The sequence below is a fragment of the Gopherus evgoodei genome, chromosome 1 (assembly GCF_007399415.2).
Source record: "Gopherus evgoodei ecotype Sinaloan lineage chromosome 1, rGopEvg1_v1.p, whole genome shotgun sequence".
Lineage (NCBI taxonomy): Eukaryota > Metazoa > Chordata > Testudines > Testudinidae > Gopherus > Gopherus evgoodei.
In genome coordinates this window covers 110,119,716-110,137,928 of record NC_044322.1, presented here as the reverse complement: position 1 = coordinate 110,137,928, position 18,213 = coordinate 110,119,716, and the positions used below count along the sequence as shown (strand labels likewise).

Here is an 18,213-nt window from a genome sequence, read left to right as displayed (position 1 = left end):
TTGGGAGCCCACTTTCACACTCTGCCTCAATCATTTATTTAGCCAAGATACACATATTAGAATTCAAGTATCAGAGGGTAGCCGTGTTAGTCTGGATCTGTAAAAGCAGCAAAGAATCCTGTGGCACCTTATAGACTAACAGACGTTTTGGAGCATGAGCTTTCGTGGGTGAATACCCACTTCCTCAGATGCATGTCATGCATCTGAGGAAGTGGGTATTCACCCACGAAAGCTCATGCTCCAAAACGTCTGTTAGTCTATAAGGTGCCACAGGATTCTTTGCTGCTTTTACATATTAGAATTGTAGTTAAAACGTCCTTTGTAAAGCCGTCCATCTAGCCCCCTTGTCATTCTGCTTGTTTTCTGAATACTCTCCAGTTTGTCAGTATCTTTCTGTAAATGAGCAGGCCAGAAGTTAACATCACATTCACAATGGAGCCCTACATAGAGGAACTATTAACGCTCTGCTCCAAGATGTCCTGTCTCTAGAATCTCAAAATGAACTGGATTGTTGTTTTTATTAATTGCCTCATTGCAAAGTTGTGCTTTCTTTGCTGGTCACTATAGGCCTGTTCTGCATTATTACTTTCCAGATTTCTCATCCACCACTAAATATCTGTGATCTGGATTATCTTTTCCCCTAGATGTATTAGTTTTCATTTTTCCAAGCTGGATCTTCCTTCATTATTTTCTTCCATTTTTAAAAATCTCTCTAGGTCCCTTTACATTATATCTTTGTCCTTACTGGAATTTTCTGCTCTTCCCAATTTAACGGCATCTGCTGTTTTGAATGTGATCCATATACTGTATCATTAATGAATATGCTAAATAAAACGAGACCCAACATGGTATGGATCTCTGCAGAACCCCCCTAAATGTCTTCCCATCTCAGTGAATTACCATGTATCATTAATTTACTGTTCTTCAGCCAGTCCTTGTGACAGTACCGCTATTCAGACTGATTTGAATTAATTTGGAGAGTAAATTATTTTCTAAAATTCAGATCTATTATATCTACCTTTCTTCCTTAATATATTATGTTGCCTTCATAATGACATATGGAGACATATTTTCAAAGAGACCACAGTGCAGCCTCTCATTGTACATTCACAATTTTTCGCATACTATCAATTGCATGTGAAAACAAATATTGGCACATGCAAGCAGCAATAGCCTGTGCTATGTAGGAGGTCAGAACATAATGGTTCTGGCCTTAAAATGTATCATTCTACACACACAAATGACAAAAGCCACAGACTGAACACTGTTGTTGTATGGGGCAGCATAATAAGTATTCCAATTCCCTTTGTTCTCATAATATAATAATGTTATACCAGAGCAAAGTTACCTTAAAGTCAGATGTACCAGTCACAAATATGGGTCAATATTATAATTATTAGCAATATTACTTTATTATTTGGTGTAAGAAAAATGAAACTAAATCCTCAGTAAAGACTTAGAAACCTGGAAAGAATCTTTTCCCATTTCTTTGGTTCTGGAGTCTTAGGACAGATCACTCATATGAAGATTTGACTTTTGCATTTGCAACTGTGATGTAAGGTAAGGTTATGGAAATATAATTTATAAATGTTACAACCTTCAAAAAGGTTGCTGCAGAGTAATTCCTCTTTTAAAATAATGTACAAAACAATGCAGCCAGGTGAATGAGTTTAATGTGACTGAACAGGAAAGAGATTGGTTTCAAATCATTATATAAGTGTGTGGGTAATTTATTTAAGCTCCAGAAAGAATGCTAAACAGGGAAGTGTCCCAGGTGTGACTCAAAGACAACTCTGCAATTTGGAAATGTTCTGATTAGAGGAAGCCTGTCAGCTTATGAATCCATGTGATTATTCAACCATTCGAGATATTTAGACACCCTTGTGTAAACCCCGTAAGTGCCTTCAGTAGCACACCCCTTCCCCCAGCTGACAATCCCTGTCAGAAACGAGGTGTTTTTGTAGTTTGTGGCATGAGGTCCACCGCTGTCCCCCTTGCAGGAGTCTTTAGTCCCACTGAGGTCTCCTGCACAGAACATGTTTTCTGTAATATTTAAGTTGGCCTTCTGTATACACTCTTGTGTCTTTACACGTGGCAGATCAACTCTCATAAGAACAGCAGCAGCAGCACCTCCTTCTATTAGACGCCCCCATCCACTCACTGTGGAGAACCTAATGGAGGACAGCTCAGATGTTGCAAACTGTTTCTCAGGCAAACATATCGGTACCACATAATCACTGAAGTTAACAGGCGCCTCCAGGCGCAGCAGGGCAATGTCATGGTCAGTTTTTTGTGGAATATATTTTTCATGCATTATGATTTCAGAAACCTTCCTTTCTTGCTCCCCTTCATCCTCATGGTCTATTCTGTATTCACCTAGAAAAGGAATTAAACCTGTCAGGTTCACATAAATAGTAAGCTCCTTAACTCCACACAGCTCTTATGGAAGGAGATCACTAAGCTGACATTTCTTCTCTTCTTAGTACATTTCCGTGGCCACGACTGAATCCTGCATTGTTAATGCTTTTCTGTGGTTCAGCCGAGACAGTACTTGTTTCTCCTAGAGTCTCTTCCTTCATTCCAACTTTCTCCCTTGACAGAAGACGTGGAATAGGGTTCAGTGACAGAATTGAATTAGAAGCAAGCAGGGTAAGGGTGCAGCTTCAAGAGGGTCTATTACTGCATTAGAACTACCCAGCTTGGCTGTTCCAGGACTAAATTCTAGCATAGAAAAAGACTAGACTAGGTTCCATGACTAAGTTATATATATATATAACCAAAGTACCAGACACTGGGAGTTAAATTCATCCTGAGTGTAACTCCACTGGCATCTGCATTTCCCAGCAGTGGGAGAGAAGAAATCAGAGTGCCACCTCCACAGCATGTGCCCCACTTTCCCCCACACCCTGAAGGATCCATGGGCCAATGAGGGAGTGGGTCAAGAACAGCAGGGACTGAGGAGTTGACGCTGATTGTCCACGGAGAAAACCTTTCCTCTACCACTCCTTGGCAGCAGAGTTCCTCCTGGAGTCATGCTGCTAACTGGCCCTGACTGCCACTGCCCCCAAACCCTTCTCAAGGCTGGATTCCAGGGTGCAGAGGCAGACGCCATTCACACCTTTGCACTCTGCTCTAATTAATCTGTTTGCCCATCCCCATTACAATGGGGGTAATTCATCAACTTTGATCCCAACCGTGGAATTGTCATTTTGTAAGACTTCTGGTTTTTGAGATTTACATTATGGCCGAGAGGACATTTAGGAATAGCTAACTGCTCCTGGCCATTGTATTTGTAATCAATTTTTGACAGATATTGGTTGTATTTAACTCTTTCATATGTTTGCAGAGTCACATCATGTAAATGTGGCATAACTCCATTGACTTGGGAGGAATCACTCTGGATTTACCCAAGCGAAGCTGACAACAAAATTTGGGCCATAAAGTTTGAAAAAGTGAGGCAAGCAAAAGACGTACCCAGCTTTACTCGGAGCTGATTGGGATGTGTGTACTCTAAGCAGTGAGCGGCAGTAACTACCCAGCTCGGTCCCAGCAGGGAACCTCCACACTTTGCTTTCTCATTCTCTATTAGCAGAGCCTGAAATATGCAAAAGAAACTTACGTTACACCAATTTGTTTGACCTGAAATTCTGTAGAATTTACAGAGAACATTCATCTTACTTAGCCTGCAAGGATCATGTGTAGTCATCATTTTCCTAACTGTTGATTGGTGAAGTTACCATTTGATCTTCAAGGCAGGGACTAATGTGCATAGCTCAAGGGGGTCTAGGTTTTTAGACTAATCATTTTAGTAACTCAGGCTTAAAGTAATTTGGGGGGTACTGGAACTAGGCATCCAACTTCTGTTGAAAGTCAATAGGAGTTGAGCACATAACTCCCTTAGAGCTCTTTGAAAATCCCAGCTTCAGATACAAACACATTTATAAGTAGGCTGTAAATGCTCATGCTGAGTAGCTCCTTAATCTACAAGCAAAAGTATCACGTCAGGACTACTCTTGGAAGAAGGTACACTGCGAGAGTAAAGGTATCAGCATCTGAGATCTTGGCAACGTTTGTATGTCTTGTGCTTTGCCTCTTCAGAATTTAAATCTTTCACAGGAATGTGTTTGCCTCTAAATTACTAAAATTATTAGCCCTGAAATAAAGGGTTTTATTGTCCTATTTGCTGAAAGAGAAACTTCATGCCTGGCGCCAAAGTAGACAGTTGACAACTTGGCTACTGTACACACAGAATTTAGGGAGAGTTTTGCATTGCTACTCTCTCTCTCTCTCTCTCTCTTTATTTTATTCCCTCATGCTTGAACACATCATTCTCACCAATTGCATGGCAAGTGTGAGGGGAAAAAAATCTTCCATGGGACAATTGTGCTAGCATATGTTATTGATTCTGCCTATTTTGCCCAAGAGTTCACATCCCAGTAACTATGGCAGACAGGCTTGTGGGCAATCTCAGCAATAAGGCCAAGGACTGGATGGGCAGGGCATGGAGGAGGCTGAATTGCCATTTCATGCTTGGAAACGCAGTCACTCCAGCAGAGGGTGGCAGTGGGTGGGAGCTTGCATTACCTTTTGCTGTGCCTTAGCTGTTCTGTGATTGAACAGAGGGGTTTGTTATCCAGCACTGTCCATCCAGCCCCTCTCCCAAGGACTCAGTTGATGACAAAAAATGAAATAGAAAACTCACCTGCCATGGACATTCACCTGGAGGACAGACATAACCACCTACAATTCTCCCCTGTGGACTTGCGCTTTGCTTTGTCAAAACAGGTATTTTCCCACATGGGTAATCCACTGTGAAAAAATAATAAATAAATCACAGTAATAAGTGTGAATAAATACAATGAATCCACTGGAAAACACACAGGGCCAAATTCTCTGCTAGGGTTACTCCAGAAAACTCCCTCCATGAGACATGTCAGCAGAGAATTCAGCCAATAGTCTAGTGGTGTTCCTAATCACAGCGTATTTTAAATCGCCCAGTGAATAAATGTTTTTTTTCTGACCGGACACTGCCCACAAGTGGTGTTGCCTTACAACATAGACCAGTTGGTTAAGAAGTTGCGCTCAGGTATCACAGGAGGCTCCGAAAAAGGCATCGATGTAGTGTGTTTAGTGCCCCTCTAATTCCTCCATAGTTTTCATGATGATCTTTTAAAGCGGGCAGGAAAAGGGGCTCTCTTTGAATCCTCCATGACACCTGATCTGCTGCTACTAAACTTCCTGTCCCTCCCCCCTCCAAAACTGCTGACCTCCTGAGGTGCACATGGAGAGGTCCTGTCTCCTACCCACTTAGGAAGCAAGGCCCCATGTCCTCTATGACAAGCGGCATCTAAAACCTGCAGGATTCTGCAGCACTCTGAGGAAGTCAATTCTTGTTCCTGAAGCAGCAGACAGGAAATTCCAAGACAGACTCAGGTAAATTAGTTGTTAATGAATTAAATAGGAATATAAATAACACAATTAGTATCTCATTGATTTATTTGAGCATTAAATTCAATATAATTTGTGCTGCCCCCAAATGGTCAGTGTTCAGTGTTGTCAAAGTACCTGGGTAGGCTGACCCAGCTGAGACCTTCCAGTCCCCCTAGTGTACACCTTTCTACTGGCACAGCCAGGTTTTGCAGCTAGGGTGAGACGTACGTGATGGGTCATTGGTGTTGTCACCTTCAACTATACACGGTGTCTTGCCCATTTCACACATTATCATGCCTGCTGCACTCTGCCCCTGCCCTGCAACCCTAAACCCAGCTCAGAGCAGAAGGGAAGTCACAGGGGATGGTGTGGGGAGGAGGCTGGAGAGCAAGGCCACACTGCACTCACTCTGCAGTGATGGTCCTGGTGCACGGGGTGGGGCCCATTTCCTCACTGCGGGAGTTGCAACCTGGCATACAGAGTCACAGTGCCATTCAGGTCTGGCCCAGCCACCCCTCCGTCATGATGGAGGGGCAGCCAGGATAAATTTGAGTTAGTGGTGTTGTGACATGGTGTGTGGGGTCACCACACTATGTAACCCTTTGTGCCATGTTGCAATGCCCAGAGCAGAGAGCCAGGCCCAGCCTTGCAGCACAGGAGCTGCCACTGACTGGTGAGTGTGAGGTGGGCTCGTTCTCCAGCCGCATATGGAAATTTGGGTCATACACTTCTTCTTGTCAAGTGCATAATATGCTTGAAAAGGCGCCACACTTACACACGCCTAAAGGCAGCCATGGGGGGGGGGGGAAAGAGATGTCCCCCTGTCCTCTCACTAGTAGCTTCATCACTTCCCCTTTTAAGTGACGGGCCTGTACCTCCACTTCTCTTTGGGGTGAGACTCCATGATCCAATCACTCCCTGACTGAGTCTCCAGGTGGCACCCCTCTGATTGCCAACCCTGACACCTAGCACATCCTATGGGCTTGATATCTGCACGAGTTTCCCTTGGGCACCTGTAAGTAGGGCCACAGAAGCAGCTTCCCCAAAAGAAGTAGGATTTATTTTGCCCATAGGTGCACAGTACTCAGAAAAGTGGATTTACCAGAACAGAGGCCTACACTCCAACTGCCTCACCTATACTCGGCCTTCCCCTCAAGGCCATAAGTAGACATAAGTCAGCCATGGTGCTTCTCATTGTATTTAGGGACTGTGTTACAGCATGCCTGCTGCAGATCCCTGACTCTCAGTCTGCCTGTGTCTTCCTGCAGCACCTGACAGCCCTTTCTCCCCATCCCTTTCTGTAGGGTAGCTCTGTTAACAGATTGGTGTCTTTTGATCTCCAGATTGTCAGCCTTTGTAAAACATCTCTGTAGCCAGGATAGGCCATAAACCTGGCTCCTGTATTTGAGTGTTTTCTGGGGTGCATCTTCTAGGCCATTGTTTTACCTTTTACCTTTCCTGCTTACTTCTTTAACAATCTCTTTTCATCTAACTCCAATCATTCAGGAGGGGTAATGTCACCAAGGGCTCATTTACACAGCAATTAAACATCTGGGGCTGGTCCTGGTCCTGGGGCTGACTCAGACTCACTGTGGATCAGGCTGCTGTGCTATAAAATTGCTGTGGATTCAGGGCTCGGCTGAGGCTCTGGGACTCCAGCCCTAGCCTGAATGGCTACACCATATAGCCAGAGCCACCCCTGAGTCAGCTGATCCAGGCCAGCCACAGTTGCTTAATTGCAATCTAGTCATACTCTCAAATATACTGAGGGGCACATGACGTTTATAAACAATAAAATGTGATGCGGATTTTGGTACTGAAAATGCATAACGGCATTGTAGAAGTTGTCAGAAGGAGCTGAAGGGTCTGACAGCTGGGTAGGGACTTTTGCTACATGGGAAGGCAAGGAAGGCAGTCTTGATTTTTTGGAATCAAGGAGACAACTGATTATTTGGGCACTGAGGAAGGGAAACATCTTATTTTCTTCCCCATTTTGGCCGGGTCAGAGGTTTGTGGTGAGTCTGGAATTCCTTGGTCCTCATCCCGACAACCCTAAACAGAAACCAACTGCCCCCACTCCAATACCTGCTGCAACCGCCAAGAATGGAGAAGCATATGATTGGACTGATGTTTCTTAGTGAAATCATTTCCAGTGTTTACACCCCAATTGTTCAGCTGTTACCATTAGTCTTCAGTATCAATACCCCGGTGAGATGAATGGGAGCAAGTCACTCCTCTCAGAACTACTGCTCCAGGCATTCTGTAGACTCAGGTGTGCACCACTGCAGCAGTTTGCACTCAGTTCACACTCTGAAGGTTTCCACCGTGGTCATAAGAGCTACAGGGGGACATTTACCAATGCACAAAGGGCAGCTAGACACCCAACTCCTTGTGAAAGTAAATGGGAGTTAGGTGCCTGGCTCCCATTTCAGCTTTGAAAATCTCCCCCTTAATATTTTGAAAATAAAAGCTGATGTTTTGGAGCATAATTATATAGCAACTTGAAAAAAAGAGCATAGATGCAGTTACTCATGAGGCCACATAATCTCATGGTACCCAGATCTGTGCTCGAAGAGGCAATTTGATGCATTCAATCCCTTGCTGCACTAATGACATAATTTAGATAGGGATTCTCCAAGGGAGTTTGGCACCCATTAATTTCTCCCCCACTTTAAAAACCCAGCTGTAGTTTGTTATCTCTTCAGATGAGTGCTATTCCCTAGAGAAGAGTACCCAAGTTTGTTGGTCTTACTCAGTAGTAAAAAAGAGCACAGATTTCTCACTGGTTTTATTAGGGTTACTCCTGTCTTGACTCATATATTAAAATAAAGCATCTGTTCATTGGATAAGAATTGACATGAGACAACTGTAAAAAGAAGTGACTCATCAAATATGTTGCAGTAGTAACCTTACCTTGGGGAGTACAGGACACTTCATCACTTGCTAGTACGTAACCCTCTGCACAAAAGCATTGTCGTATCATGGTTGGACTGTCAATGCAATAATGTTCACAGTAACCATTTTCATTAATGCACCTCGGTTTGTCATTCAGACCTAAATATGTGAAAAGACCACATTAGTTCCAGAATGTGGTGTCTTGTGTTTAACTCGAGTCAATTATGTTCATAAATTTTGACCAAGAGTGACCTGCAACTCAGTAATGTTGACATATTGATAGAGAAAGCTTCTTCTGGTAGGCAAATATTAATGACAGAGCTGTACAGGACAGGGAACTAAATACTCTAGCACAAATTAAAGAGATCAAAAAATGCACCAGATATCATACAGTGACTGCCATTCAAAATAATTAGCATTTATCAACAGTTACCACAATATGATATCTGAGATAGAGCAATAGTCACAATAATTAGAATAGGATATCACTGCAGTAACCATATGGTAACTATTGTCAAATATGTCTATTTAAAAATTATTGGAGAGGTAGCCGTGTTAGTCTGGATCTGTAAAAGCAGCAAAGAGTCCTGTGGCACCTTATAGACTAACAGATATATTCAGGGGTGGCTCCAGGCCCCAGCACGCCAAGCGCGTGTTTGGGGCGGCATGCCTGCAGGAGATCCACCGGAGCCACGGGACCAGCGGACCCTCCGCAAGCAGGTCTGCAAGAGGTCCACGGGAGCCGCGGGACCGGCGACCAGCAGAGCGCCCCCTGCGGCGTGCTGCTGTGCTTGGGGCTGCAAAATGGCTAGAGCCACCCCTGGACATATTAGAGCATGAGCTTTCGTGGGTGAATACCCACTTCATCGGATGCACTTAGTCTATAAGGTGCCACAGGACTCTTTGCTATTTAAAAATTGTAACCACTGTATTCCTTTCACCCACAGCAGCGCACTGGGAAGGCCATAGGATAATCCACTGCAGACCTCTCTTCTGGAGAAAAGACATGTCTGAATGGTTGGTAATTCAAGCTGTCTGAATGGCTGAACATTTATGCGTGTTTTAGAATAATAATTATTTATCCAGTACTTTGAAATGTACCTGCCCCAGAGACAGGAGCTCCTACCATGTGGGACAAACAAAACAAAACCAACCAACCAACCAGAATAAGTATGGAAGGTTGTGTGGATATTCCAGATGGGAAACACTAGTAAATAGGTTGGTTTTCACAAGTTCTTTAAAGGGGGTGGAGAAGGAACCTTGCAAATATTGACTAAGAGGCTGTTCTAGTGTGGGACAGCATGAAAAGGTGGCAAAAAAAGTTAGGACTGGACAAAGAAGACAGAGCTAGTAGTCAGGAGAGAAGCAGGAGCAGGAAATGGGAAGGGTTGTAGGATGTGAGAGTAATATAGGCTGGACTGATCACGGATGCCTTATTACAGATGCTTAACAGTAGTTAAAACCACTAGTGAGGCAACCCATTTAGATCAGACAAGCTCCTGATCCTCCTCTGGGCCTACATTATACTTATGTAGTAAATTTAATAGTCAGTATATAGAGCTAGATCAAATGTTCATTGAAATCAATGGAAAGACTCCCACTGATGTCACCGGGCATTGGCTCTGGTCCATTGTTCTTTTAATGTAGTGTAGGCAAGGACTGTTTTCATGTGCATGTATTTACACACTGTGACCATATATGATATCATGGTCACTCCTTTGCACAAAGATTTATCATAATTGTAAAAGTATGCCTTGTGAGGTATCACTGGAAAACATAATCTGCTGACCATTACTGTCCTGTTGTATGCATCATCATTGTATATGATGTTATGAGATTTTGCTACATGTTGATATTGTTATGAGATTTTGCTACATGTTTGCTACTGAAACATGTTGAGAGTCTGGGAAATGTCCACAGACTAGCCCCTCAGAGAGGACAAAGAAACTGCAAACAGAGGCCTTACATGCCAAACCTCAGGTAGACAAAAGGTACAAGCAAAAAGTTGCAATTCATAATGAAGGATGGTCAGCAGTGCACCTACACCATGAGGGCTACCTAAATCCCATGACACAGCATGGATTTTTTCCAGCACCTTGAGAAAAGTATAAATGAGGGACAGTGGCATCACCACGGGGCCTCTCTCTCCTCCCCATCTCAACATCTGGAAACAAAATCATTTGGAAGACAAAGAGAAGTCTCCTTGAAGTGGGAGGAAGGGATGGTTTTAACTAGTTAGAATGAATGTGAACTGCTTGCAAAGTCCCGCAGGCCAAGAAAAACTGATTCAAAACTGCACAGCCTGATAAAATTTAGGATTTAGAATGTGTGTTTAGTTTTTAAGTATCAGAGGAGTAGCTGTGATAGTCTGGATCTGTAAAAAGTGACGAAGAATCCTGTGGCACCTTACAGACTAACAGATATATCGGAGCATAAGCTTTCGTGTGTGAATACCCACTTCATCAAATGCATGTAGTGGAAATTTCCAAGGGAGGTATAAATATGCAGGCAAGAATCAGTCTAGAGATAACAAGGTTAGTTCAGTCAGGGAGGATGAGGCCCTCTTCTAGCAGTGGAGGTGTGAACAACAAGGGAGGGGAAACTGCTAGTTGGCTAGTCCTTCACAGTCTTTGTTTAATCCTGAGCTGATGGTCATTTGCAAATATGACACCATATTTCTAAGGCAAAAGGTTACCATAATTCAGTTGGAAAAATGCCCCTTTTCTCTCAGGTGCTTGAAAAAGTGAACTTCTTAGAAGATCTACTCTGATGATTACGTGTCTACTGTGAAGAGTGACTGCAATACCTGTTTGCTGAATGCTTTATCAAACATTGCAGTTTTAACAGTGGCAGCAACCTCTTTTCTGCTAGAACAATGCCCAGTAATAATGTTTGTTAATTTTAAAAAGTACTGGTAGCAATGTATTTATCAGAGCAGCTAGCATTTGCATAGTGGTTTGTTTTTTAAAGATTTAATACCTGACCTTTTTCACAGTTTTTGCCCTTATACTCCTCAGGGCAAAGGCAAACATAGGCCTGAAATTGGTCAACACATGTCCCACCATTCTGACAGGGGTCAGAATCACACTGGTTAGCATCTGGAAAAACACACAGTAACAGTAAGGCTCACAGGAAGGATTCCAGTGGAGCAATTTCAGTAATTATTAGAACACACAAAATTCTCATACCAACATAATTCTGCCAGAATTCCATCTGGAACAAAGAGGCAAAAAAGGCATAAGGAATTATCCAGACAATATTATGCATCATTTCATGTACAAAGCATAAATACATTGTCTAATACCATAACAAACAAATTATAGAGGTCTAGCACATGGATAGTTGAAGGCTGAATAAAGTTGTGGCTACTTAGGGAACATGCCTGAAATTTAACACAATATTAATTTGCAGCTCTCTGTAAGACAAAAGTACTATATTGGAAACTTTTCAGCTCTCAGGACTTAAGGATCAAAATCCATTTATGTTTCTACTAATAAGATGGGAACATGCAAGATAAAGATCAGGCCAACAGAAGACCCCTGAGCCAGTGCTACCCCTTACTTACTGTCCTTTTATCATCTTGGAAGATTTCTCTGGCTTCCTCATACGAACACTTTTCTTCCAAGCACTCCCGTTGTAGTGACCCTATTTTTAACTCTTCAAACAGGCTATTCGCTCTTCTTTGTCTTTTCAGCAAGCTGTTTGCCTGATCCTGCTTTAAGAAGACTGAAAAATTGAAATAATTGGAACTCTGCATACACATTTTCTCTCTCCAGAAATAAAGTACTGTAGAACTTCAGAGTTATGAACACCAGAATTAGGAACTGACCAGTCAATCACACACCTTGTTTGGAACTGGAAGTACACAATCAGGCAGCAGCATAGAACAACAACCACCCCCACCCCCCAGTAAATACCATATCGTACTGTGTTAAATGTAAGCTACTACAAAAATAAAGGGAAAACAGCATTTTTCTTCTGCATGGTAAAGTTTCAAAGCTGTATTAAGTCAATGTTCAGTTGTAAACTTTTGAAAGAACAACCATAACATTTTGTTCGGAGTTATGAACAACTTCCATTCCTGAGGTGTTTGCAACGCTAAAGTTCTAGTGTAAGCCAATGAGATTTCAGCTTCCTTTACTTTTTAAATTGTTTGCAACAATGTTTAGAGCAGGCCAGGCCAGGCCAGGCCAAGCACATTCCCATTGTGCAACATTGCACAATTTTGTAGAGACATTATTTACCTACCCTGCTGCACATGAAGTCAAGTAACAGAGCCTAAATTTTTATGTAGGCCAAAGCTTTTGAGAAAGTGGTAGTGATTCTAGAATTATAGCAGTTCTGCATTCAAATAATTAATGAAGACTTACCATGCACCACATGGTAGGTTTAAACAAAAGTAGAACAGAATTTACTTTAGTTCTGGCAGCCAAACAACAACACTGCTGAGAATTAGACAAGTGGCATGTAGCCTCTCATATTTACCCAATTTATCTGCCTACCCTTGTGTTTTACTATATTTTCCATATAAACTCACTTGGTAAGATAAAGATCTTTGGATGGATCACAATTTTTCCAGACTCCCAATCCCCTCCACCACTACCCCCACTCCATTCCCCCCCTGCTTTCATCTACTCATACCTTCTTTGGAACAGCTGGATGGAGTCCACGGGCCACTAATGGTCCATAAAGCATAGCTTGAGAACAACTGCTCTAATTTATTCCCACTTACTTTTCTTCTCAAAAGACTCTGGGCCTTGGCAATACCTTTGCCAGCAAAGGAGAGCAGGATGAGTGGCTCAGAATGGAAAGTCATTGCCATCAGGGGTGGCTCCAGGCCCCAGCATGTCAAGCGCATGCTTGGGGCAGCAAGCCACTGGGGGTGCTCTGCTGGTTGCCGTGAGGTCGGCAGGCAGGCTGCCAAAGGCTCAGAATGGAATGGAATGACTGGCTCAGAATGGAAACTCACCCTGCTCTCCTTTGCTGGCAAAGGTATTGCCATGACCCAGAGTCTTTTGAGAAGAAAAGTAAGTGGGAATAAATTAGAGAAGTTGTTCTCAAGCTATGCTTTATGGACCATTAGTGGCCCATGGACTCTGTCCAGCTGTTCCAAAGAAGGTAAGAGTAGATGAAAGCAGTGGGGGAATGGAGTGGGGTAGTGGTGGAGGAGATTGGGAGTCTGGAAAAGTTGTGATCCATCCAAAGATCTTCATCTTACCAAGTGAGTTTATATGGAAAATATAGTAAAACACAAGGGTAGGCAGGAATTTGTATGTGGCAAATCAGTACCACATGGCACTCTTCCTGGCAGTCTCAGCCAGGGTTAATGGGCAAGGAGAGCAGAAGTCGGACTGGAGTGGTACTCAAGACAGCACATCTCTTGTCTACACCAGTTTGTGAATAATGTGAACTTTCTTTTTAAAAAGAGAGTTATGGTTGTGGTGTAATGGAGAACCAGTCCTTACTGGTGCCTTTAGGCCCTATTGTTAAACAAATCCTAAACTGATATATAACGATAACTGATCATAAATAATGCAGGTCAGTGTATTTTGAATCTCTACACAGTAGACTGTAAGAATAGTCAGTCTGTGAGGTGTACAATGTTCTACCATATATTAAATAAACATTTCTGAAGCCTTGTGATGACAATTTAAATGACAATATTGCTCACTATTCCACTTCTGAGCATTTTGGCAAAAACATGCACCTACTCTGGGATGGTGGGCAAAGTTGGGGATAGAGGCTGGAGCTTGAGCAGAGTACTTCCAATCCATTTCCTCGACAAGATAATTCCTAATGGAGAATGAACTGTCTTGCACTTGGAGATATCTCTGCAGGGCAGTGCCGAGCCACACTGATGAGATAGGGATGGGGAAGTTTGCGCTGATCATGATACTTATAATAGAGGACTTCAGTCTCCTGGTCTACCAGCCTCCACATCAGCATTAACGTCATTAAAATATATATTCATTTAAAAACACAGAAGGGATCACTATATATCAGTGGTTCTCAAACTTTTGTAATGGTGACCCTTTCACATACCAACCCTCTGAGTGCGACCCCCCCCATAAATGAAAAACACTTTAAAATATATTTAATACCATTATAAATGCTGGAGGCAAAGCAGGGTTTGGGGTGGAGGCTGATAGCTCGTGACCCCCATGTAATAACCTTGTGACCCCCTGAGGGGTCCCGACCCTCAGTTTGAGAACCCCTGCAATAGATCCCCTACCATGATAATTACCTTCTATACAGTATTTGCTGCATTACATGCAGCACAATTTCTTTTGCTTATGTTCATGTCAGGTTTTATCCTTTCAGTATGTTGAGTATTGTTATTTTTAATTCTTTTCATTTCTTACTGTATTTGTCCTTGTTAATTTATTAAAGTAAAGGAATACCTATCTATCTAAGGGCACACACACACACACACACACCCATACCTCTATACTATGGAGACGTATTGGAATCATCTGAGAATCTTCTTTTTTATATTTTTTTCTAAAATGTTTGACCACCGTTGCTGAAGCATGCCAGTCTGTGGATAGTCTGAGTTCTATGATCACTAGTGCCCTTTGGTTCCCTAGGAGCTGATTTTGAGGCACATATTAAAGACCAGGCACCTGATTTTCAGTTGCCTTGGTTCACCCTCATATTACACTACATTGTTTGTAATATCCCCTTTGTAAATTCTTGTGGATTGAATGAGAACGCCTGATCATTGCTTCTCTGCTTTTAAAATACCACATATAGGCTTGAATTTCTGCTGGCTTCATCTAGTAGGCAGGCAGCTGATGGTCTGTAGCTTTGTGTATGGTGAGATAACTTACACATATGAGCCTAGAAACAATTTTTCCCAATTGACACAATAAATGCGTGAACACAATTGCCAGTCAAAACAATGAGCACATTACAACACTGTGCAGACTTGAATACATTCATTAGTAATCTTTTTGTACAGCCATTGCTGTGGACGATCCAGCACTCTTCACAAGAAAATCATTTGACTAACAATATTATAATCATCATTACAGAGTTTCTGGGACATACCTGCAGCTAGCAAAAGAGGAAGCAGCAGCAAAAAGCAGAGAAGCAAAACCAAGTAGTGTCTGGAAACCATGATGACACTGAAAAGCCAGTGTCCCAATATCATATTGACATTTCAGCAAGAACTGCATGGCTAAAGATCTCTGTTTCAGAGGCTTTGACCTGGAGGAGGGGTTGGGGAGTCATTAAACAGAGCAAGCTGAAACTCATGCAAATAATTCTATTCATGAAGAAACGTACAAACAAATCCTTCAATACATTCTCTTAAAAATAGGCAAAGATCTTGGTTGAGAGGAATTCCCATTCCTAGTGTGAAAAGGCCATGCTGATTATTGTGAATGTTGCAGTGTGTTCTTATTAACAACCCAGAAGGCTATTAAATGTGAAACATAAGTGCCAAATTACAAGCCTCAGCCTGAATAGTACAACATTGCATTTTGTACGGAGCCATCCGAGAAGTTTGCACATGAATCAGAAAGCCAAGATTAGGCTGTTTGGGGTCAAGGTACAGATTTGCAATGTCTTTGAATGTGGTCACATTGTTGATGCTTTAAAATGTACCAGGTTCTTTTTCTTCTTGGTCCCCAGTGGAAACCCCGAACCGCTGACTGACTTAAGATATATTGTGACACTAATTAACTGGCAAGAAATACTAGGTTGTGCTTTGCTCTCTCTTTGTTGCAGTGAAGGAGCTGTGTACCTTATCGCTATGTACTACCACACAAGGAACTTAAGTTATATTGGAAAGAAAAGAAAAGAAGTGGAGCAAAATTCCATTTCATTAATAATTGTAGTGGTTTGACTGAATCGACAGATAAAGTAGTATCTGGAAAATAAGCATTCCTACGAATTCATGTATATCAAGGGCTAGTGGTATCAGAACACATAGTTTACAAAATTCTTGAGTAAAGATTTGACTAAGATATCAGCAAGGTTAGGAGCATGTTTGTCAGTGGGGATTGGAGAATTCCAAAGGGCCTGGTGTATTTTCCAGTCTATTCTTCACTTTATTTAGGATAAAGGAAAGCAGCTCTTCCAGGCATGTCACAGCAATGAAGGGAAGAGCAGTTTTTATACTATTGCCAGCTCTCATCATGTCCCTGCAGAAGTCATGAATGATTAGCAAAGAAGAAATCTCTCTCATGTGAGAAGTCTAAGATGTCAGCCCATGTATTTGCATATTATTTACACTGTTCCTGTAACTTAGCCTTTATGTACAGTGCTGTACATCCTTTTTGGACATCTGGTTTACAATATAGAAAAAACTGCCCTTTTAGGGCATCTTTTGTTTATTGGAATCTGGCTAATTCCCAGAAAGCTCATTTCCTAGGATTTTCAGGGGCTAATCATGGGTTGTGTTCCAGGGAAGAAGGAGGGAGTTTGACTGCTGGAAGACATGAGAAGTTATAACATAGAATGAGTCCCAAAATACTCCACCTCTCCACTATTGGAAGTCCCCTTCATGCCCCATTCCCTCCCCTAATATACTCCTGTCATGCAAGTGAGAGCACAAGGACATGTATCTGATATTGCTATATCTAGCACCACATGAAATGACATTTTTTTTGGACTGCTTTGACTCACCCTGTAAAAATGATGGCACTTACACAAAAAAGCCCTAGGGTAGGAATTAATTACTATGTATTAGCTGGAGCACTTGCTTGGTGCCACATTTAGTCTTGTTGCTAACCCTCCGTAATGGACTAGTTGGAAGAAAACATAGATGTTTGGGTATATAGCTCCCTCTTAACACTTTTACTTAAAAAAAGAAGATGGCTTCACAAACCAGAATTTCTATATACTTCTGTGTACTAAGATTATATGGATTCCCATCTACTTTATTTGACTTCCTTCTAAATTAGATGTTGTTAAAAAAAAATCTATAACATATCATGTAATGGTATGTCACGGCTTTTGAACATTCTGTGCGATTGAAGTGACATTTACAAGTATTTGCTCTCTCATTTTCAGCAACAGAGTGGGTGCTATCCAGTTTATTTTACCCAATGCAGCATGTATGATTACCTGCCCTATGGGCAAGTGGTGTATGTGTGCATTTGGTGCAAGGAGCTCCTGGCCCTCAGAGACCATGTATGGGCTTTGGAGACCAGTGTGGCTGAACTAGAGGAGCTAAGGGACACAGAGGTACATAGATTAGACTTTCCGAGACACAGTAGAATGGTCCCACCCCCAGTTTGCCATTCTCTGTGCTGTTGAGGAGGATGAAGTCTCAGGAAAGGAGAACATCCAACAAGAGCAGAGGGAAACGATCCCCTAGTTGGGACTCTCCTTCGAGATGATATTGTGGAATCCTCTCACACTGAGGATACCTCTCTGCAGGAGGGAACTCCAGTTATTAGGAAGAGATCGGCAATAGTTATGGGGGATTTGATCATTAGAAATATAGATCACTGGGTTTGCGATGATCGGGAGAACTGCATAGTGACTTGCCTGCCTAGTGTGAAGGTTTCAGATCTCTTGAGACATCTAGACAGACTTGAGTGTAGTGCTGGGGAGGAGCCAGTGGTCGTGGTAGATGTAAGTACCAGTGACAAAGGGAAGGATAGGGCAGCAGTCCTGGAGACCATTGCTTACCTAGCTGCCTAAATTTGAAGTCCAGGACCTCCATGGTAGCATTCTCTGAAATGCTTCCAGTTCCACATGCAGGGCCAGTTAGACAGGCAGAACTGCAGCGTCCCAATGTGTGGATGTAGGGAGGAGGGGTTTAGATTTATTAAGAACTGGGGAAACTTTTGGGAAAGGGGGAGCCTATGCAGGAAGGATGGGCTCCACCTAAACCAAAATGGAGCCAGATTGGTGGCACTTAAAATTAAAAAGGTC

At 42.4% G+C, this 18,213-nt stretch overlaps 1 protein-coding gene across 1 annotated transcript; it reads right to left on the bottom strand.

Annotated features, from left to right (window-relative positions):
- Nucleotides 1-1,834: 1,834 nt before the first annotated feature.
- On the bottom strand, nucleotides 1,835-15,445 carry F7 (coagulation factor VII). The gene is made up of 8 exons (XM_030551639.1): nucleotides 15,376-15,445; nucleotides 11,891-12,051; nucleotides 11,514-11,538; nucleotides 11,310-11,423; nucleotides 8,344-8,484; nucleotides 4,703-4,809; nucleotides 3,475-3,595; nucleotides 1,835-2,376 (listed from the first exon to the last, which is right to left on the bottom strand). Exons 1-8 carry the CDS (start codon nucleotides 15,443-15,445, stop codon nucleotides 1,835-1,837), a joined length of 1,281 nt encoding a protein of 426 aa, XP_030407499.1.
- Between the last annotated feature and the right edge of the window lie 2,768 nt (nucleotides 15,446-18,213).

Excerpts from the sequence above, each read along its gene's own strand:
- F7 (XM_030551639.1), bottom strand. The coding sequence starts at position 15,445 with ATGGTTTCCAGACACTACTTGGTTTTGCTTCTCTGCTTTTTGCTGCTG. Across the intron at positions 8,485-11,309 it reads GGGCAAAAACTGTGAAAAAG|GTCTGAATGACAAACCGAGG; the intron begins GTCAGGTATTAA and ends TCACATATTTAG. Across the intron at positions 2,377-3,474 it reads TCAGCTCCGAGTAAAGCTGG|GTGAATACAGAATAGACCAT; the intron begins GTACGTCTTTTG and ends TTCCTTTTCTAG.